The sequence below is a fragment of the Eptatretus burgeri genome, chromosome 10 (genome assembly GCF_056783735.1).
Source record: "Eptatretus burgeri isolate ZD-2024b chromosome 10, Ebu_testis_v1, whole genome shotgun sequence".
In the NCBI taxonomy this organism is placed as follows: Eukaryota; Metazoa; Chordata; class Myxini; order Myxiniformes; family Myxinidae; genus Eptatretus; species Eptatretus burgeri.
In genome coordinates, this window is record NC_140970.1 from 78,290,103 (window position 1) to 78,312,511 (window position 22,409).

At 44.2% G+C, this 22,409-nt stretch overlaps 1 protein-coding gene across 8 annotated transcripts in view; it reads right to left on the bottom strand.

Moving 5' to 3' along the window:
• The window catches only part of PIK3CD (phosphatidylinositol-4,5-bisphosphate 3-kinase catalytic subunit delta), a 201,114-nt gene that overhangs the window by 143,866 nt on the left and 34,839 nt on the right, over positions 1-22,409 (bottom strand). For 5 of the 8 annotated variants that reach the window (XM_085899030.1, XM_085899028.1, XM_085899031.1 and 2 more), the window contains one exon: positions 6,019-6,184. The exons of 1 other annotated variant lie outside the window; for it this stretch is intronic. In XM_085899030.1, the coding sequence (XP_085755156.1) occupies positions 6,019-6,177 (159 nt within the window). In that variant the 5' untranslated portion in view covers positions 6,178-6,184. Of the gene's footprint in view, positions 1-6,018; positions 6,185-8,236; positions 8,295-13,239; positions 13,393-22,409 lie in introns of those variants that run through there. 2 more of the 8 variants (XM_085899029.1, XM_085899032.1) reach the window with 2 other exon arrangements.

Consider the following 22,409-nt stretch of genomic DNA (forward strand, 5'->3'; position numbering starts at 1 on the left):
TTCAATTCTTGAGAGGTCAGGCTTGAGTCTGTCTGCAGTAAGTGGATGCCCGACATACCGAACCTCCTTTTGGTGAACTTTGCATTTTTGCATGTTCAATTTGAGGTTGTAGGATGTAGCCCTCTCCATGACTTGCTTTAAAAGGCTGTCGTGATGATCTCGATCTCGTCCTGCAATCAAGATATCATCCATGTTCACTGTGGCTCCAATAATGCCATTCAACATTTGATCCATGATACGCTGAAATATTTCTGGGGCACATTTCAATCCAAATGGTAGCCTCAGCCAATGTGAAAACGACCCATCGGTGTTCTTGAAATTTGTCAGTTTTGATGAGTCCTCATCCAAGAGAATCTGGAGAAACCCACTCTTTGCATCCAATACTGAGGATAAGTTGGCTCTTAGTATGTTGGAGACCACCTCTTCAATCGTCTTCATGGGATAATGCTCACGTTTAATGGCCTTGTTGAGATCTCCAGGATCCAAACATATTCTTAGCTTGCCATTGCAAACTGCAGCAACCAATTGAACTGACCCACTCAGTTGGCTCCTCCACCGGAGTTATGAAGCCGTTATCTACCATCTTATTCAATTGCTCGATGATCCTATTCATTAGCGCAGCAGTTTGCCGACGTGCAGCATGTACAACCCCTTTGGCTGTTGGGTGTATTTTGATTCAGTAGACCCCTGGTAGGGTACCTGAAGTACCGATGATATCGGGAAAATTTCGTAGCTCTGGGGGAACTGATTCATCATCCGCTGACTGTACTCCCACCAGGGAACTCAGTCGAGCAATGAGGCCAAGGTTCTCAGCGGTCTTCCCCTGATATCACGTTCTCCTGATCCAGATTGACCAGCTCGCATGAAGCTATTACGGACGTCCCCTCAAATTCCAGGGAAAGATCCGTGGAAGCAACTGGCCGAATGATGCGGTTGGAGTAAGTTCTCAGGGTTCTCTTAGACTTGTGAAGTTCAGTATTAACTGGTAGTCTTTGAAAATCCCTGAGTGTAAGTATATTGCACCTTGCCCCTGTATCAATACGGAAGGTAATACTTGCAATGCCACTGACTCTGACAGTCTGGGACCATTTGTCATCTACCAGAGTGCCGATGTTGTCAACCTTGTATATTCGAAGAACCTCCAAATTTCCTTCAGGTAGTTGTTCCTCGTTTTCTCCAGCATCGACGAGGAGTGTTTTGCCCAGTCGCCGTCACAGACGGCAGACCAACATCCAATGGTTCAGGTGTTTGGAATAGGAACAGGCAGAGCCTACTGCAGGACATTTCCCTTCGTTCCACAAATACCGCTCATCCTTGCCACATCTACCGCATGCTATAAATTCTTGCAGCTGCGATGACAAGGCACAAGGCTTGGGATGTGATTTGCTCTGAGCTGTGATAGCTGACACTCTAAGTTTGTAGTTATCTTCATTCTGCACGATGTGGATTTGCTTACAAGACAACTCAAACTGTTGTCCAATCTCTAGAGCCTTTGCTTGTGACAGTCCTTCACCCTGATTCAGTAACCTTTCCTGCACCCTGGATTCAAAAATGCCCTCGATGATCGCATCTATTAGAATGTCCTCGGGATCGACGTACTCGCAGTCCGTGATAATAATCCTCAGGTCCTTTACAAAGTCATCAAAGGTCTCCTCACTCTTTTGTTCTCGCTGCTTGAGCCGGTGCCGGGTGATCCGCTTGTTCCTTCTCGGTCGCACATGCGTTTCAAAATGATCGAGTCCCTTGTAGGGATCATCTTTCTCAGTCTCCTCCCATGTGAACGTTTTACAAACCTCACGGCCATGAGCACCAATCTATGTGCTCAGCCATCTGGCTTTTTGCTTCGGTTTTAGCTCCGAGAGCGGAACTGCTAACACGGACTGAACGTGGTCTCGAAATCGAGTGAATTCTCCAAATAAATCCGCTGCATCCCAATCGATAGTCGGGTATTCAAAGTTCGGAAATGCCATACCGTACTTATGGATGGTCGTTTGTTAAAAAGCAGCAGGTCCGGTTAACTTCTGCTTCTATTCCAAAAGTGAAGCAGCATTCCAGGTCTCACGAGATCAACGCAATCCAGATTAAGCCGCAGGAACTTCTTAACATTACAAGGTGGGGGCGGGGGGGGGGTGGAGGAGGGAGGTGTTTCCCGTTTCAAAAAAATTTCACAGCCAATTCCTTTTATTCCAATGGTATCAAGAAGGTCACCCACTGGTGAGAGAAAAGTGCAACAGCAGCTGTCAAGCACAGAAAAGGACTAACACCTGCTACTGATACTCATTTACCCAAGTTATTTTACCATGATGATCCCGATTTGGTTAAGACATCCCAAGAAGATGGATCTCCTGGTACAAAAAAATAAATAAATAATAAAGCTCCCACCCCCACCAAAAAAAAAACAAAACAACAAGCGGGTTTTTCCTTGTCAAGGTATTTCCTTACAATCCCATTGTTTCAGTATCAACAGGTGTCCAAGTCCTATTTCTAAAACAACAGAAAATCAATGTTCGTTTTATTTTTTTTTTATAAACAAAGGTCAAAAGGCACAGAATCTTTTCAGCCAGGAATGTTTCTTGCAATGCAGGCCAATCAAAGTCCGAGCTTCCCTCCTCTTCCCATGGATACTCACGAAGTCAAAGCAGCAAGACAGCAAAACAAATTGCAGAATACTTACCTTAACCGGGTTGAGTAGCATTTCTCGTAAACCAACCGAAGCAAACTCCGCGATTCGAAACGTGGAGCCTGTGATCCATAACAGTGAAATGATGATGGCACAGATGACAGGGGGCTTATCTTAGGATCTAAACGGATTGTAGCGGGATACCAGCGGGATGCCAGGAATGTTGATATTCCCAAGAGGAATTCCTTTAAGGGGAGGTTCAGACGGGTCCACGTATATACCGATTGTATTCTCAAACCGCTCTCCATATCGTGAAAGATATGCATCTATTTACTTTTTGAATAACTCAGTTTCCGAGTCATACCTGAAGACTTTTTAAAATGCTGCGTAATGGCTTCCTTGCTTGATGATCAGCATTTAAAAGGATAGAGCACCGACAAACAAGGCTGGGAAGGCAATGGCAAACCACCATTTATAACCCCAACCAAGAAACTGAGTCGGCAGCACCAGCACTCTGTAAAGAGTACAGTCCATCAAAAAAAAAAAAACCCAAAAAACCTTGTCTTCTTAAAAATCCAGATTCCAATTTAAGAGATTAAACCCCCCCGCCCCCCAAGCATGACCAGGCTGCAGATTTTAAAATAAATAAATAAACAAACAATTACGTTTCCATGGCATACCTCTCCGGCCCAGGGGTCAAAGGCTAATGAGATAAAGCTGTTGAATGTGCACTGCTGTCTCGAATCCGTTCACTCAAACATGTTTCCTGCATCACCCATTGCACAAACTTGAAATCCTTTCTCAATCTGTTCCTAAACCCTCGATGACCTAATTGTTTTTGGTTACCCGGCACAGACCGTCTGGGCCGTGGCTACGGCATAGACTCGGAGGTATGAGACGTCTTTTGGACAGTCACACCTGGATCCGATTCCAGACCCAGCAATAAACGGTCACCCTGGTGTTTTGCATGCAGGGCGATCCGTCGATGTGTGTGCCATCTATCCGAAGGATATTTAACCGGATGACCCATCTACCAGCACCGGTTGTTGGTGGCCGTTAAAGATCTCACTGCGTCTTTCACAAAGAAGAGACGAGTTATCGCCGGCGCCTTCAACAAATTACAAATGCTCGCCGACTCGTATTCGGCAAGCTTGACGAGTATGCAGGTAACCGCGAATGTGAGCTGAACGAAGCAGTTATCCTTCAGAATGAAGAACTCGTCTTACTGGTGTAGGCCAGTGTCGATCTGCATCAACGGACCGGGAGAACAATGGATAAAGTCAACAGGACGTTGATTGAGGTACGCTAGCCGACCGGGTTGAAGCAAGGAGAAGCTGATGTTTCGGACATTAACCCTTCGTCGGAGCAAAAGAGGACTTTGTCCTGTAGTGTACTGAGAACAGGCTGATGATGACATACCGAACAAGATAGCACTGCAAGCTCCAAGTAGCATTAAAATGCGTCGTTGCTTTTGCTCACAAACCACGAGGGTGACAGTGTTGGTAACGGAACCACGATGCGTCTCGATCCAGGACCTCAAAAGGTGAAAACCTCACACCTCCCGAGTTGAATTACAATTTCACTTCAACCCGATTCGATTCGTCCTTCAGTGTCTGTATGGCCTGACCTTGGTTGAACTTTGATCGAAAGTGTCATATAAATATTAAATGATCAGCGGATATACCCGTCAAGGATGGGTGATGGTATTGAGTAGCCGTTTGATTGAATGTGAGAGCCTTAGAACAACATTACAATTCAACCTAAACTGTTCCAATTACATTCAGAATCCAAGGTTTAGTCGTTTTGCTCCGTTATTACGCCAGTCTAAGCGGGCCAACTCAACGGGACCTCACAAAACAATACTTTATAAACAGTCCATAAAGGAATGAATCATTTCTCGATGACGCTGAGCGTTTCATTCTCACAACTTTGAACGTTTCTCAATGAAATACCATCCTCATGGCATGAAATGGTTTAATAATTCATCTTCATAAAAGCACAACTTTACTCTCATGGAAAGAATTCAGGGTTCAGGAGTAAAACGCCGACCAAAGGTCAGAACATTACGAGGAGAACGGAGGAATAGCAAAGCCGCATGATGGAGACTGACCAGAAATAAAAACAAAGGGGAGGAGACACCCAGCACAACCAAAACACACACACACATACACACACACACACACATACACAACCCCGTCTCCCACCACATTGGCGGACAGGACGATACAGCATGAAATTGGGAAGAATTTCCAGGAAAAGAAGAAGAGAATGACAACTTTGTCAATGCTAACACATTCCAAGCCAACTTCCAAAATGCAGGCTTCTCTGTTCACTCGAATTTATTATTTTATTTTAATGAGGAGGCTCAACGAAGTTTCAGGATACTCTTGTTATACGACTTTCAGAAACGTTTCCCAATAAAGACTTGTTTCCTCCATGTACAACACCACGTTGACGAAGAACTACCTCCTCTTGGACATGCATCTACCGATGATTCATCTCAGAAAGTCCTTTGTTACTGCATTGGGTCATTTAGCCCATTATTCACCTTATTGTTAAACAACTGTGTTATTTATTTATTTAATTTATCTATTTATTGCAGATAAGTTTCCAAGAGCAGATTTTCCCAGCTCGGACCGATATCCTGCACGCTTTGTTTGTTCATGAGGTTTTTGTTCGTTCAGAAGCCACTTGAAGCAGCTACTCCCCATTAATCCGGTGTTACGCAATGCCTTTGTCACTCAATTCTGGGCCTTCTGTACCCCACACAGATTGCAAATCTGATCATACGTCTTCGTGGCCAAACTCAGCCGATATAAGCAACACCACCAAATGAAAATTGTTACCTCCGCCACCAAACGTGGACTTTGTCTGTCTATCTGTCTGTTTGCCTGTTTGTTTGTCTATCGGCAGGATATCTCAAAAAGTTGTGGACGGATTTGGATGAAACTTGGTGGACAGGTTTGGTGTGTAACAAGGACAAATTTGTGAGATTTTAATGAAGATTCAGATCTGGATCGGGATACGAGAATCTTTAACTTCTTCACCATTGAGAGATAGAGCCAAAAACGTTGTGCAGCACGATATCTCAAAACGTTGTGGACGGGTTATGACAAAACTAGGTGGATGAGTTGGTTGGGTGACAAGAACGAGCCGGTTAGGTTTTAGTTCAGGTAAGAGTCCAGATCCGGCCGATCAGTGGGATACAAAATCGAACCTGTTCAGCCTAGTGGAGGTACGCGCTCTGCCGAGTGCCGTTCTAGGTCACCAACTAATGATGCATAGACCACATCAGATGGTCATCTCATGGTCAGAATGGAGGTTTTGAGAAAAGGGCAAAAGGCACGAGGAACGTCGACTAAGAAATGAGGAGGGGTTGATGAAAACAGAAACCTCACCATTTTTATTTGGGCAATCGTCGATTCACAGGACACCTTCATGCCCACAATGATGCCTGTAGGAAGCAGGAAGTCAATGTGCACGTCATGTCCATGTTCCACCGTCCAGAGGTCCAGGGGGTACATGGCCCCCGGAGTCATCATCTCCAGGGTCACCATTGTGGTGCTGTGTGGAAACAATGATATTAGCTTTCTTATTAACACCACACAACTTAAAGATCGACCCGATACAAGATGTAAAAGAGATGTAAACAAATCTCACTGAAACAACATGCAAGTAAAAGAAACTCAGAAACAAGAGAACATTTGACTCAACATACTTGTCATTTTAAGATTTAATTATCTCCACCACCGACGGTGAACGGAGGTTATGTTTTCACCACTTTCTGTCTGTTGGGTCGCCGAAATAGGTGGCCCTTGTTGTCAATAATTCTGTCTGTTTGTTTGGATGTTTGTTTGGATGTTTGTTCGTTTGTCATCAGCATAATTGGTAGTAAACGTGGGCGGATTTTGACCAAACTCGGGTGGTAGGTACATCTTATGACCTTGTGCTTTGGAAATTGTGATGGTTGCTAGGGACGCTTTGGTTCCCTAGCAACAACCGAAAGACCTTCAAAATCGGTACCGTTCACGCGAAATCTATTCCGAAAGCCATTATCCCACGTAGGGTTATGACATTTGGCACGAATGATCTACAGGTGATGCTCTATCAAATATATTCCGTTTTTTGTGATATATGGAATACTTTACCCACAGCGCCCCCTACATTTTTGTGTATCGATGCGCGAAAATTGGCGAAAATTGAAGGCCCCCTAGCGACCAGGTGAGTGCATCGATACGAATGAAACTTTGCAGGTTCATAGTACTCAATGAGTCCTACAACTTTGCCTCAGGACATATTGACCAATTTCGCTTCGGTCAGGGGTCAAAGGTCAATTAGTGCAAAAATTGATAATATGCGAGAGCTGGAGGTGCCTTAGCGCCAAATGCTCCTCCTCCTAGGGTTATGGTCGGATGGTCATGAAAATTCACACTCATCATCTGGAATACATTGTGCACAAACGATCGAGCCGGATTTTCAATTTAGATCTTTGTTCACCCACAGCACCCCATCGAACTTTGGGGATTTCCGATTTCAAACCGCATTTTCGGTACTTTTCATTCAAATGGATACCGAGTAGTTATCAGGAGATGGAACCGGATGAGATTTGAGATGCATCATCTTAAGGTGATTCCCTATCCGCTATATGACATCCATTTTGCTCGATATCTTATAGTTTCCATGCTCGACGACCCATCGCCGCCTACCGGCTTGTCTGTCTGTTTGTTTCTCTGTGAGCAGGATATCTCAGAAGGTTGTGGACAGATCGGATGAAACTTGGTGGACACATTTGGTGTGTGGCAAGGATGAATTGATTCGATTTTGGTGAGGATCCGAATCCGGATCTGTCTACGAGAGTTATTTAATTTTCAAAGTGATTCTTCACCATTGAGAGATAAGGCCAAAAACGATGTACAGCACGATATCTCAAAAGGTTGTGGACGAGTTATGACAAAGCTTGGTGGATGAGTTAGTTCGGTGACAATAACAAGCTGATTAAAGGTTTTGGTTCAGGTTCAGATCCAGATCTGGTGAATCAGTGGAATAGAAAATATAAACTGTTCATCCTAGCAGAGGTATGCGCTCTATCGAGTGCCGTTCTCATTAAGCTAATTGAATCATATAAAATTAAACTTCCATTTAATTGATGTCAAAATCTCACAATGTTGTCACCTATTCACAAAGTCAATGTTGCTCTGTTATTGGCCTAAAGACCTATTCTCATGAAAGATAACACGTGGTCTTATGTCCACATAACTGCAGACGTAAAGTCAAAGAAACCGAGGAGCACACACATTGAAAACAAGCTCACTACAATCAGACCACACTGTTCTCCGTACCATTCTGCATGGAATAGCAAAATATGTACACCGTGAACAAGGGACCGTTGACACAAGTACAGGAATAGACAGGAAACGACAGAAATACACCGCAGCCGGGTGTCCTGGAACGACCAAAAGATGGCAGCTGCTAACTTTGGTACTCAGAAGCAAACACTTCAGGCCGAGTGCTGCTCGTGTCATCACAACGCTGACTGTGAGGGCCCACACCCAATTAGAGCACTTTACAAGATGTACCGGCAAGCATCCAGCACCGTCATTCCACAATCCCTCGAACCTGTGTAATGGGTTGTCAAACACAACGGTCGAAGACAAAGCAACGGTATATGGACCTCCTTGTCCCTGTAAAAAAAAAAAAAGATTGCCACTGTTTTTGAGATGACGTCACAAATGTTAATGAAAAATCAATCTCTAAACTTCACAAACTCGCTTGAACATTCAGGTGTACTTTTTGCCCGTTCCCAAAGAGCACCTGTTAGAAGACCTGGAGCTACCTCTGGAGTAGCTATTGATAGATGGCGCAGAAATCAAACCCCATCCACAACAACTCACTCTGACCTCAACATCCTGCTGTGCAGTTCAGCTCGACAACGCAAGGCGTTGACACGAGTTTGATCCGTTCTGCCGGAAAGGTTGGTTCGAAACGCAAACCACTGCAAAATGCTACATGTCCACTTGTGAGTCGGAGCATGACGGGACAGTTTTCGTAACATGAGGGTCAAGAGCCAGAACTATGCCTGTGTGCATCCAAAATACTGACTGTCTTTGCACATGATCATATATATATATACATATATATATATATATATATATATATATATATATATATATATATATATATATATATATATATATATATATATATCATTTAATCTGACTTTGGACCCGACTGGTACGTTTCCCATAAAATAGATGGTACGTAGAGATTGATGATGATTCCCCTTAACGTGAAACACACTTTTTGATATTTAATGGTGAATTAAAAAGAAATAAGAATAAAATGTGAAAAATTCAGTTACCATCAGATTATAGCGAGTCTCAACTTTTGAAATGTGAATATAGTTCGCCTTGAAAAGAAACCCTTGATGTGGAACCCTTCAGTAGACCAATCAAATGTCACGTACTCTCAACAGGGTGTCGGTGATGCCGAAGCAGTTCTGGGACACCGAGCTTAAGGTCCGTCTGAGGGGCGGCACGCACGCTGCTGGCTCATCCTGACTGTGAAACACCAGAACGACAGTATATAGCCATGCTGAGATTCATCACCAAGGTAGACGACTCAGAGGTGAGTCCGCATACCCCTCGTCTAACCCGCCAGGCCATTGTGCGACCATTACTAACTTAATAAAAAAAAAAATTACATTTGCCATTACGTAAAGGCAGACCTTTGTCCTTTGCCATGAAATGCATAAAGCTGGAAAAGGATGACAATCAAAGGAAAACAGCCGGCAGCTAGCACTTGGCTTGTTTACAGATTCGGACATTTCCGTGTTCAGACAATCCAATCAGGTTTCTGGAAACGCATCATCATTATGGGGGGCCGAGGCACCACATCACCCAGACCTACATTTCAGCGTCCATTATGGACGAGCGCGGTCCTCAATTTTTAAAAGCGTAATAAAACAACTCAAAACAGAGTTTTGATCGTTCTAAAAGCCATTGGAGTTTCAGAAACATTACTGTACACCTCGTTATTCACTCAAATTGCATTATACCGACGTACAACTTTATAAGGAGCAATTCGTTGCATTCCTTATGTGATTTCTTTTCACCAATTATTGCTTCTTTTTTTTTTGGTTGCTTTCAATTTGAGATCCACTCCCAAAGGTTCTGTCACCTCGTCTACATAATGGACAGTAAGTACCATTGCCAAAAATCATTCATGTCACATCAACTCTTCATTACGTCCATCATTCAACGGCCAAACCAACTGTTTGAGCCCAGGAGTGTTTCCTCCTGAAGTGTCCTTTCCGTCTTCCTCTAACCTTTGTGGATTAGTTTTCTGTTTGTCTCATCTCGTCCATACCTCGATTTCAGCAATAGTCTGGAAGTCTTCTTTCCTGAAGCTTTCTGCTATGGCTACGTCCTTATGCTTCGGTCACATTTGGCTCGGCGGCCGTAGGGTCTAAAAATCTACGGCCACGAGCAATTATACGGCGGCCGCAGTATTTCCACGGTCACACAATGTAACAGTCACATATGTTTTTATTTTTCGGGTAGCCGCACGGGGTATTTCGAAATTGTGGACACCGAAAACGTGGGGGTGCCGTACGGTCTTTGATTTGATGTCGCACGGTGACCTTAGGGCGTCCCTGCGGTGGCCATAGAATTTTCAAGGCAGACACAAGGTGCCCGCAAGGCGACCGCAGGGGGACCGTAGGGGGGCTCTAAGGCGAACGTGGAAATAGTGCGGCCGCCGTAATTTTTTGGGGGGGTTGGCAAAATTTATTTTTCATTGATAAGAGCCTACAGAAAACGCACGAATAATGCAAGCCCACCGTACGCCCTACGTACGGTCGACGTGGAACACATCTACGTCATGGCTACGGCTTGTCGAATTGCTACGGCCAACCTAGAAATGAAAAAAGTTATAACTCTGCGCTTTAATTCCACGGAGACCCCTACGGCTTGTAAACAATAGCCATACGGCGTAGGGCCACCCTGAGGCCACCTCAGAAACTCTGCAGCCGCCGCACGTTTCTGTCAATTGAGGGGGGGGGGGGTACGGCCGCCGTATCCTAGCTGTAGAGCAAATGTGACTCATGCTTTAGTACGATACCAATGGCTCCAATTATCCCAACCTTCTTGTGGGATCAGCTGTGGGAGATGTTTTGTCCCAAGTCTTTCACAAACCGGCTGGCGAAGCCTGCCGTTCGACTGAAAGTGAGTTGGGCAGGAATTTAGAATTTCTTTAGGGTGCCAGCAATAACTGTTTAAAAAATAATAATAATAATAATAATAATAATAATAATAATAATACATTGGGGGATCCTTAACGCCCACCAGGTAACACGAGCATGTAGGACATCTACCTGAGGGATGGCACACTTTGTGATGCAAAACCCTGCCTGCGAAGCACCAGTTCGGCAGTTAAAGGTCGGGTCGGGAATTTAATCCAGGGTAGACAGTTCAGAGGTAAGTGCGCTACGTCTGCACCAACCTGTCGGACATGGCTAAGTCCTTTGAACCCGATGCCATTATATCAGATTCCTGAAACAAAACAAATATTGTGAGAAACTTGATATTTACAAGTCATGTTAACAAATGATGAGACCGTGTGTACATGGGATGTTGTGATCCCCGAGAGGTCGACACCTTCTTCTCATTTCAAACCGGGTCACAGAACTTTTGGGATGCCCCCTGTATTTTTCTCAGAAAATAATTTCATGAAACGAGAAACATTTCGTTATCAACAATGTTCCTGTGCAATGAAATGGGGATTCCAATGGTTGTATAAGATCTCAACCACGTAATCTGAATGGTAATACTGATGCAAGACTAGAATGTCTCAGCTTTCTGGACTTGGACCTATGTTTTGGGTCCGTACATTGCACACTTGCAGGACTTCCGGTCGGGGCATCGAACAACTTTACTCAGACCTAAAACAAACTCCGCGTCTTTCATTCAAATTTGAAGTCACCGGGTCACCAGATTCTCTTAATGCAATCAAACTCACGTGGACAATGGAAACTGCCTCTTTTGGGTTGTCCTTTCGAAAGGAAACAGCGAGCAGGGTTCAAGACGCTGCCTTCTCTGGTTTCATTAATTATTTCAGTAATAGTTCCCTCCCTATTTCACTCAATTTATCCTTCCAAACTACTGAGCCTGGTGTTGGCTTTGTGGTTAGGGTGGCAGCCATGAGATCCTAGGGTGCTGAGTTCGAGTCCTGTTGGGCAATGAATTAACACCAGGGGGTTGACTCAGCCTGTCATCCTTCTGAGGTCGTGTAGTAGTCCAGGTGTATGTCCCGGTTAGAATAGGTGTACCATATCCCTGTGTGTCGTAAGAGGCGACCAGGTGTGGCGTCAGGAAGGGCATCTGGCCGTAAAACATTGCCTCAAGAAGGGAACCATGATTGCATGGAGCCCACAAAAAGCTAACCCCTGCTCAGCAGGGAAAAAATGGCTGTAAAAAGGCTGATTTTTTTTTTTTAGCCTTCCAAACTACTGATTGATCCACTCCGAATTGTCACTGGATTCATCCGTTAAAGCTTGGATTTTCCTTTTTTTCTCTCTTCTCTTCTCTTCTCTCTTTTCCCACCCTCCCCCCACCTTTTTCCCCATCCCCCCTCTCTCTCCCCTCCCTCTCCTCCTATTTCAATGCACTATCTTATTTTCTTCCCTCTTTTTATTCCTATATCAGCAGAAGAATTTAGGTATAGGTTACGGATCTTGTTACGATGGTTCGGAGCATTGAAAGTGGAAGGAAACCATTTTGAATGAGTATTGACATTTCGATCCTGAGGTCTCCGACCCCATACAGCCAACCTTTCATTCGCAGATCACGCTCAAGAGGGAATAATGTGGTTCCAAAGTACTGATCGACCATTAGCTGCCATTCGCGTTCGTAAGCCATTTGCAAACGGCCATTCGCGTTTGTCTCGGAGGTCATCAAGTATCATGCTACAAATTGTACACATACCCTAACCCATCACGCGGAGGTTGGAGGTTGCATCCTGAGGTTGCGTCGCAGTACTTTGGTGAATAATTTTAATAGTTCGAGATGAAAAGTGTTAAAAGAACAAAGACAGCTCAGACTGCATTGTTGCACAGCTGTGAAGCTTCCTCTTCTTTCTTTTTTTTAATATTGTGAATAAACAAATAAATAAGTCAATAAACCAACCTCATTCTTCTGCTTTCCCATTTATGGATGTAGTCACCTTTCACACACTATTATTGTTGTGATAAAACCGCAAAGTATTCTCACTCGGTTAACACAATTAAGCAATGCAAGAACATCGAATAAATCTATTCAAAACAAAAAATTGAGGCTCGTCACCTTTTGGGCTTCAGACTCGACTAGTCAAGGCCTGGTGGCGATGCATGATATCTCTATTATGGATATTGAAGGGAATATCATAAACGTAGCAAGAGGTTCCATTAGTCTGTGCAATTTTGTAAAGGTAATAATAATTAACGTAGCCCCAATTATTAACCGAGGACAATTTAATCATCATGGTCAAACATCGGGTTATACCCGCGGGACATGAGACTGAGAACTGAAATACCCAATGTATCCAATCGACATGAACACTGCACATTCAAATGCACACCTGTTTACCTGCTTCCTTTGACTTGGTGTGTTAACCCGAACTGAACTGGATCATTTTGAGCTTTCCCTGACGAGGCGTGGGCCTCTCAGGCCTACCATCAGATCTCGGCCGTCGATGGTCCGATGAGCTTGAAATTTTGCACACGTACAGATCATCACGTACTGAACGCGAAGGGAAAATGAAATTTTTCATAATATGTTAATTTGTGTGATTATTGCTCAATAAGTTGTGCAAGATGCTAATTCTATGCATTTTCTACAGAAACTTACCATTCTTAACATTGGATACATTTGTCTTGAATCGAAAATTGTGAAAAATGTCGATTGGGGGGGTGGGGGGTCATCCCAACTTCCCAGCCCAGTGCAATTAGAGATAAGACCAAAAATTGAAGTATGCAAATTGGTACAGGCAAGCTTGGAACAGTGTCCAATGTTATGCTGGTGTTTTACGAGCCAAGAATGTGCCTGCACGTGCTCGGGGGCTCACGAAAGAAGCGTTGCAGAAACATGCATCTTGCTTTGGAGAATAAAAACAGGATTTGCATCACAAACTCAATGCCAGAATGGTCCAAATGAAAACCTAATGATTTTGGAATGGTAGGGAAGGGAAGACACTCCACCGGAGTTGATATATCCCAAAATATAATAGAAATAGTGCACAGTAATTGTGCTGGATCAGGTTTAAGGTCCAACCATGACATGAACAGAAATGATTGTTTTTGATTGGTTCAAAACTCCGGTGAGCCAAAGCAAAGAGGGAGTAATACCGATAAACAATGCACGTATATACAGATCGACTCCACACTATGATCTGTTTGCAAAATTCATTGCGTTGTTAAATCGTGCACTGCAGAGGGATGAAAATACATGATAGCCGATATGAGCACAACGGAATTTAAGATCCAGCCTCAAAAGCCCCCTTGATAACCTCCCACATGGCATTTAACAACTGAGAGTCAAGAATCCGAAATTCAATCCTCCACGTTGTGATGGCAGGGTGGCATGCAAGCAACATTAAAAAATGTTTCACAACTGCCATCGAGCAACATTCCTGACATAGCCACTTTAGCTTGGTGCAGGTGTTTGGTTTTTGTTCGGAGCTTCAAATGTCGTTTCATATAAAATTCATTTTCAAAAAAATAAAATTCGGGAATAAAACTTCAAATATGTACAAATGTCTTCTGTTTTTTTTAACCTCGGGTGAACATTCGAGAATATGTGGAGTACAACAATCAGCGTTCAGCATCAACTTAAAAATAAAGATATAAATAAAACATGAACGATTTTGTTAATTTTACATTCTCCATGGTAGTTCTGTCACTGAGACTTTCATAAAATATAGGAAACAGCCATCAACACCAACGGCAGACCCGTCAACACCAACAGCCGAAGTCATCAACACCAACAGGCAACGCCGTCAACACCAACAGGCAGAGCCACCAACACCAACAGGCAGAGCCCCCAACACCAACAGGCAGAGCCCCCAACACCAACAGCCAGAGCCCCCAACATCAACAGCCAAAGTCATCAACACCAACAGGCAATGCCGTCAACACCAACAGGCAGAGCCACCAACACCAACAGGCAGAGCCGCCAACACCAACGGGCAGAGCAGTCAACACCAACAGGCAGAGCTGTCAACACCAACAGGCAGAGCTGTCAACACCAACAGGCAGAGCAGATAACACCAACAGGCAGAGCCACCCACACCAACGGGCAGAGCCGCCAACACCTACGGGCAGAGCCGCCAACACCAACGGGCAGAGCAGTCAACACCAACAGGCAGAGCTGTCAACACCAACAGGCAGAGCCGCCAACATCAACAGCCAAAGTCATCAACACCAACAGGCAGAGCCGCCAACACCAACGGGCAGAGCCGCCAACACCAACGGGCAGAGCAGTCATCACCAACAGGCAGAGCTGTCAACACCAACAGGCAGAGCTGCCACCACCAACAGGCAGAGCAGTCAACACCAACAGGCAGAGCAGACAACACCAACAAGCAGAGCTGTCAACACCAACAGGCAGAGCAGACAACACCAACAGGCAAAGCCACCAACACCAACGGGCAGAGCAGTCAACACCAACAAGCAGAGCTGTCAACACCAACAGGCAGAGCTGCCACCACCAACAGGCAGAGCAGTCAACACCAACAGGCAGAGCAGACAACACCAACAGGCAGAGCCACCAACACCAACGGGCAGAGCAGTCAACACCAACAAGCAGAGCTGCCAACACCAACAGGCAGAGCAGACAACACCAACAGGCAAAGCCACCAACACCAACGGGCAGAGCAGTCAACACCAACAAGCAGAGCTGTCAACACCAACAGGCAGAGCTGTCAACACCAACAGGAAGAGCAGACCACACCAACAGGCAAAGCCACCAACACCAACGGACAGAGCAGTCAACACCAACAAGCAGAGCTGTCAACACCAACAGGCAGAGCTGTCAACACCAACAGGCAGAGCTGTCAACACCAACTCAAGCTATAGAAATGACCAAAAAAAGCCTGCATCCTGATAAACAGACCCACGCATATCCACAAACGAAGCAATCAAAACCAAAGCCCTGCATACATACATCACGCTTACGACCAAATAAATACATGCACACGAACAAACAAACCCACACTAACACACAAAGGTTGTCCAGAAACTGTTCCCCTGCAATGTTTATGCAATCTCTACAGAGACCTCTTTACACAACATAAGAGTAAACATCACGGATATCCCGAATCTCCATCCAATTGTTCATATGCAAAATATTAGAGAAAAACCAGTGTGTGCCCACCCTCAGCTAACCTCCTTCCTGAACCAATTTGCAAAGTGTTCAAAGACAAGTGATACAAAATATTGCCAGATGTCAACAAGTATCTTTGAAAACCAGCCAGCTATTATGTTTCCACGTTTCCAACTGGATGCAAAAATGGCAACGCCCATGCCCCATGGTTTACCATTTTTGCATTCAGTTGGCAACCTAACTGTTTGGAGGTTTTCGACTATTGTATTTTTAATGAGACAAGTCTGAAGATGACGATGGTTCACGAGCGGTATTTGACGATGAAGATTGTTTCAGAAGTCAAGGATGAGACAATGTGAGAATGTTTGACCAAGTTATAAAAATGATCAACATGATGTGGTACGAGTGACAGGTTATGAGCTGCAAAATGTCGAAAACCCGGTTTCGTTCAACAACTTCAAAAATTTGACCTTTGCATAACCTTTAAAGGTCACAAAACAATGTTGTGGACATTAAAATAAGGAAACAGGATACGTGCTAGAGCTTGTTGGAGTTCGTTCGTTGAAGAAGGTTGAAAACCCAGTTCGATTCCCACAACATTGAAAATTTGACCTATGTGGCCTTTAAAGATCAAAGGTCAAAGAATATGACCTTTGGTGCAAAACTTCCTCTGGAACATTCCAGGAACAATATAACGTCATATAGGCTATATGACATTTCGCACTCCTCGGATTATCCATACTTTGATGAAATCAGCGTAAAAACAAACTTGGAGGGGGCGCCACGGGCAAGGTGTTCGAGATAGAGAAAAATGGTTTCAAGACTTTAGGTGGGGAATGACCTCAAGATTATGCATAAAAAATATTGTCATCCGAGCTCTCAAAGTTTGGGGGGTCATATGATTTTTATGTCAAAATTCGCAATTTTCTAAGTTTGTGACCTTGTGACCTTGACCTTGGGACGAAAACGAAAAATCGGACGACAAGTTTGGATAATTCATTTTGCTATTCAAATACTGAAGAACCCATTCCATTCAGTCAATTCCCTCGGAGAAGATAGATTTTTAATCCGACTACCCTCGAAAAATGGCTATTTTTTGGGCGTGGCTCCACCCACAATGTGCGTAGCACGCCCTCATCCAGGAAAGCACAACTAGACATTGATATCGAACACATAACCAAGTTTCATCAAGATCGGATCAAAGTCCACCGAGTTATGCTCTGGACAGACAGACACACAGACAGACAGACACACAGACATAACGAATGTCGTGGTCACTCTGGCTGGTGCTCGTGAATCAATAACATGTTTCGCAGATTATTTCAGTGACAAGATGGTTGGATTTCTCTTTTTCGATCATTCTGGAGTGCTATATAACAGTAAGGCCCAGGACCCATTACAGATAATCCAATTGGCACTCATTTAAAGTGAAACATGGTACCGTCTTCGTTTTAACAATTCAAGCATGTAAAACTTCCAAAACCAGTGCGATTCCAATGCAGCAAACGATTGTGCTCCAATCCCACAGGATATGGTCAAACCAGCATTTTAATATTTCACTGTGGTAACACCACCGAGTCTTCCACCTTTGTTGTCACAAACACACAAAGACTTATCTCTCTCCCCAGAACATCAGCTGAATACTTCTGTGACTCTGTGTGACTGACTCAATCTGTGAACTTTCTGACCCGGATTTCTCCCAATGACAAATCCTCCCTTCTGGACTTGGTGATGACAAACTTCCGCTCAAATGTCTCCTGCTCTTCCTCTGCTCCAATTAGTTCATCTCATTATGGATCAACATTTCCCTGGCTCGTCTCAGAGAGCTGTCTCAGTGCTGGCGAGTCTGGCATTTCACTCCGGCAGTTTGGTCAGGCTTCAGGACTGGTCTCCCATATTTATCGCCCCTGATGTTAACTCAGCCTGGGACAGAATATATATGTATATATATATATATATATATATATATATATATATATATATATATATATATATATATATATATATATATATATATATATATATATATATATATATCTGTCTGTCTCTCACAGTTTCATCCCATCTCGTCTTCAATTATCCTACCATTCTTCCCACACACCGTGCACTTAATCATGTGGTGAGACAGTTGCTTTGAAATAACTTGACTTCTTTACCTGGAAGACAAATCCGACAAATTCAATCTCAGATCAATCCACAAAGCCTGCAACAAGTGTGCGTCCACTCTCAGGAGAGCCAGAAAACGACAGCTGTCCAAAACTCAGGATGGGACTTTCAAACTTGTATCCCTCCTCTAAAACCTGGTGGCACCTTGTTAAATCTGTCTCTGGAGTATGCTCCCATACCCTCCCTTCCCTCTCTTCAAACGGCATCACAGCCGACTCCACTCGTGAGAATGCCGAATGTCTCAATTCTGTGTTTGCTTCCAAATCTTGTGTCCTCAACCCCTCACTCTCTGGACTCTGTATTTTGCACATGAGAAAGTGGAGACGTTTTTGGCAACCCTCGACTCTGATTCTGCAACTGGCCTGCTCGGCATCAGTGCACGTGTCCTGAAAACCTGCTCTGCTATTCTTGCACATCCGCTTTCTGCTCTGCTCACCCTATCTTTTGCCCGAAGTCATCTTCCATCTCCTTTTAAGTCAGCCAATATCACCGCATTGCATAAACAAGGTGTAACTAGCATCCGTTGAAGACAAAGTCTTCGATATCCCCAGCCATAGTAAATGAGGATTAACAAACTTATATTCCCTAAGCGTGTGCAATATGTATGTGAAGTTTCCCCTTGATCTGACCAGCTGTTCTGGAGAAGAGGATGTTTGAAGGTTTAGGGTAAATTCAATATGGCCACCAAACCATGTGACCTATCAATTAGAAATTAACAAACTTCTGAAAGGATGTGTTGTGGAAAGTGTATGTAAAATTTTGCCTCAATCTGTCCAGCCGTTCTGGAGAAGAAGATTTTTTTAATTTATTAATTTTCAATCCAAGATGGCTGACGAACCATGTGACCTATGACATCATAAATTTACATTCTGCCTCCAATCCTCCAGTGGAATACGTGTGTGAAGTTTCATGTTAATCGGATGAGGTGTGTTTTTCTATCCAAGATGGCCACCAAACCGTGACTTGTGACGTCATAATTTTTACTATGTATGCAGACATGATGGAAGATGATAGTTGCAAATTTTCGCTTCATTAGGTTATGTGATTCCAGAGAAAACATTATTGAATATTTTTTCTTGAATCCAACATGGCTGCCAAACCATGTGACCTATCAATTAGAAAATATCAAAAGGCACCAGTTCACCACTTGCTTGATATGTGTACCAAATTTCATAAATATATCTTGAGGGGATTTGTAGTTAAGCTCCAGAAACGAAATGTGACGGACGGACAGACGGACGGAACCCATTTCTCTATCCCCCGCCAACTTCGTTGGTTGGCGGGGGATAATAAAAACCGATCCCCTTAACTACAGACCTATCAGCTTACTTCCCATCATCATTAAGGTCATGGAATCTATCATCACAGTCGATATGAAATCCTTCCTTTTCTCCAACGGCCTCAGATCACTAAATCGGATTCAGACCAGGAAACTCTACCTTGGACATGCTGCTTCTACAATCCCAACAATGGATGGAGGTCCTGAATATCAGGCATGAGATCAGGGCCGTCTCTCGAGACATATCTCGAGCTTTCTATACAGTCTGGCATTCCACCTTGCTCTCCAAACTCTCTGCCTATGGTGTGCAAGGCCAACTCCACACATGACTTACTGACTTCCTCTACTTTCGTTGCTAAAGCGTGGCTCTCAATGGAATCCTTTAATCTTCTCTTTCTGTCAAGGTTGGAGTGCCCCAAGGCAGTGTTCTGAGCCCAGTCCTATTCCTAATCTTCATCAATGATCTCCTTCTGCCTCTCTGGAAAACCCTCTTTATATCTCTGCTCATGACTCCACCCTTTGTCGTGACATCACTCATCCTTCAGATAGTCATGCAACGGCCTCTTCCTGCTCTTCAGCCTTTGTTAGACTCACAAGATGGTCAAACACTTGGAATATGTCTTTCAGGCCTGACAAATCTCTCACTCTCACTGTCTCTCCAAAATGACCATCTGGCAAACCCTCCCATATACTTTCTTAACAATCCTCTTGAAGACGTTCAGTTGCTCAAACCCCTGTGCCTCACTATCAGCAATGATCTTTCTTGGGCAAACCACATTTCATAGTTGGCCTGCAAAGCCAGTCGTAAAGTGGGCTCTCTCCGTGCTTTGTCACTCAACGAATTCAGAGAGAGGAATTCAGCATCAACGTTGTTAGAGGGGAAGGAGATTAGGCAGGGAAATACATTTGTGTACCTGGGAGGAACGGTGACTGGTGATGGTAGTTTAGAGGCAGTGCTACAGAGGATACAAGTGGGTCCAAGTGCATGGAGGAGAGTGGAGGGTTTGATGGCGGAAAGGAAGTAACGAAGAAGTTGAAAGGGAAAACCCGAAAAGTAGTGTGTAACTCTGGCATATCTATACGGTCTGGAAACAGTGGCACTGACAGAGCAGCAACAATAGAGGCTACAGGTCTGTGAGAACAACCGAGTCAGGATTGCAGAAGTAGGAGGTAGAGCAGTTCTAAGAAAGCAGTTCTCCATTGAGCTACGGACAAATGCCTTGTAGGCAGACGTGAGTTCTGATCTTTCAAGGAATGACCTTGAATGACAGAATGCCCCGTCTCCGGTCGGCTTTGGAGGCCAGCTACATAAATGGCCAGCCCAGGGGAGGTCATGGTGGCAATTCTTCCAGAGGAGCAGGTTCAGAATGTGGGATGCTCCAAGATTGAAAGACCAACATTCAAATCCATTTCAGATGAGGAGAGAGTTCAAGTCCTCATTTGCAGAAAGGGGTTTTCCACAGAAATTGGAGAGATCTTTTATATAGATGAGGAACAAAACTAGGTCCCAATACGCTGCATTGGGGCACTCCATCCTCCACTGGGAGAGGAGAGGAAAGGATTGCATTAACAACAACATTTTGACAGTACGAGTAGAGGAATTCAGAAAGCCAGGTATGACGGAAACCTTTTATTGGCAAATGGAGCAAGATGCCAGATTCTCAAGGCTGGACAGGACATTCTCTACCTTCTCGGCAATTATGAACACAGAGTCCATTAGACAGTGCGTATGAAGCGGTAAAGTGGGGACAGAGCAGGATGGGTTGGGTAAGCGAGATATGGAGGCCAACGCCGAGTTAAGACATTCTGTCTTGTCTCCATAATTCAGGGTGCATTGTGCATCCGCGAGAAAGAAATGCAGCTTTCACAAAGATGCAGGCCTCCTTATGCAACAGCAGTTACGCAAGGTATGCGATATCTGTTTTTAACAAAACTGTCAGGTTTGATAATCATCATCAATAAAATGTGTTACGAAGCGGTTGGAGAAATAGTCCAATTTTTCTTCCCAACAATCAATCTGACATATCCACTGGCATCATTGGGAAGGATTATATATTCTGTAACATCTTCAGTCCCCTAGGATTTTAGAGAACCTGCAATTGAGTAAATATCTCAAATTAACACCTGAGTGCAAACCCATAAGTACACAGGAAGGTTCGAAACAAAGCACACCATTTGGCCTATCTCGATTTTTCAGATGTCCCTGCAGTGCATTAAAGTAAGTGCTGTGATAAACATGCTGTTTTATTGCGATAGTGTGATGGTGATATCAGTATTCCAGATGTCGTGCATTTAATTCCCTCATTTTATCAACTGTTATTGAACTTTAGATGAGCGCTTAAAACTCATTCCGTAATTTTTTTTTGTGTGTATGTCACCGTTTATGGAGCCCAATTGTCCCGCTGTGGTGCTTATAAACCAGGAGTGACACCAATGAAGCGAGGTAATCGACCAGATAACTCGTAGAGAGAATACATAATTTGGTCTTCGACTTCTTCATATGCAGCACAAGGCTCTGGGGGTAGCATCATTGGCTGAGGGTTCAGCCATGCCGATGATGCAATGCCCTCTGCAGGAATTTTGAATTGGCCCATGGTGCTGGTGACAGCTCGTCAACCTTTGCGATGCTGGCAGACGGGACGCCCGTTTAATGTCCATCCGAGGGGACGGCAAACGCATTGATGAATCACTCTTCCTGTGAAACGCTGGGATGACAGTTTATAGCTGGGTCGGGACTCGAACCCAGGCTAGATAGCTCAGGCGAGTGTGCATACCTCTCAGCCGGCCCGTGGAATTCAGTAAGGTACTAGCTCTGTTACATTCCCGCATTGCAAATGAGAAAATCCAGATTCACGTCCCGTCCGAAGAACTGCATACTCCGCAATGCAGTGCCAGTGGATCAAATGTGCTGGCAATTGCATGTGGACGTGGAGATGAATCCATTAGAGATAGAATTGACAACCCGACAGCTCAGAGAAAAGCAGTGTTATCA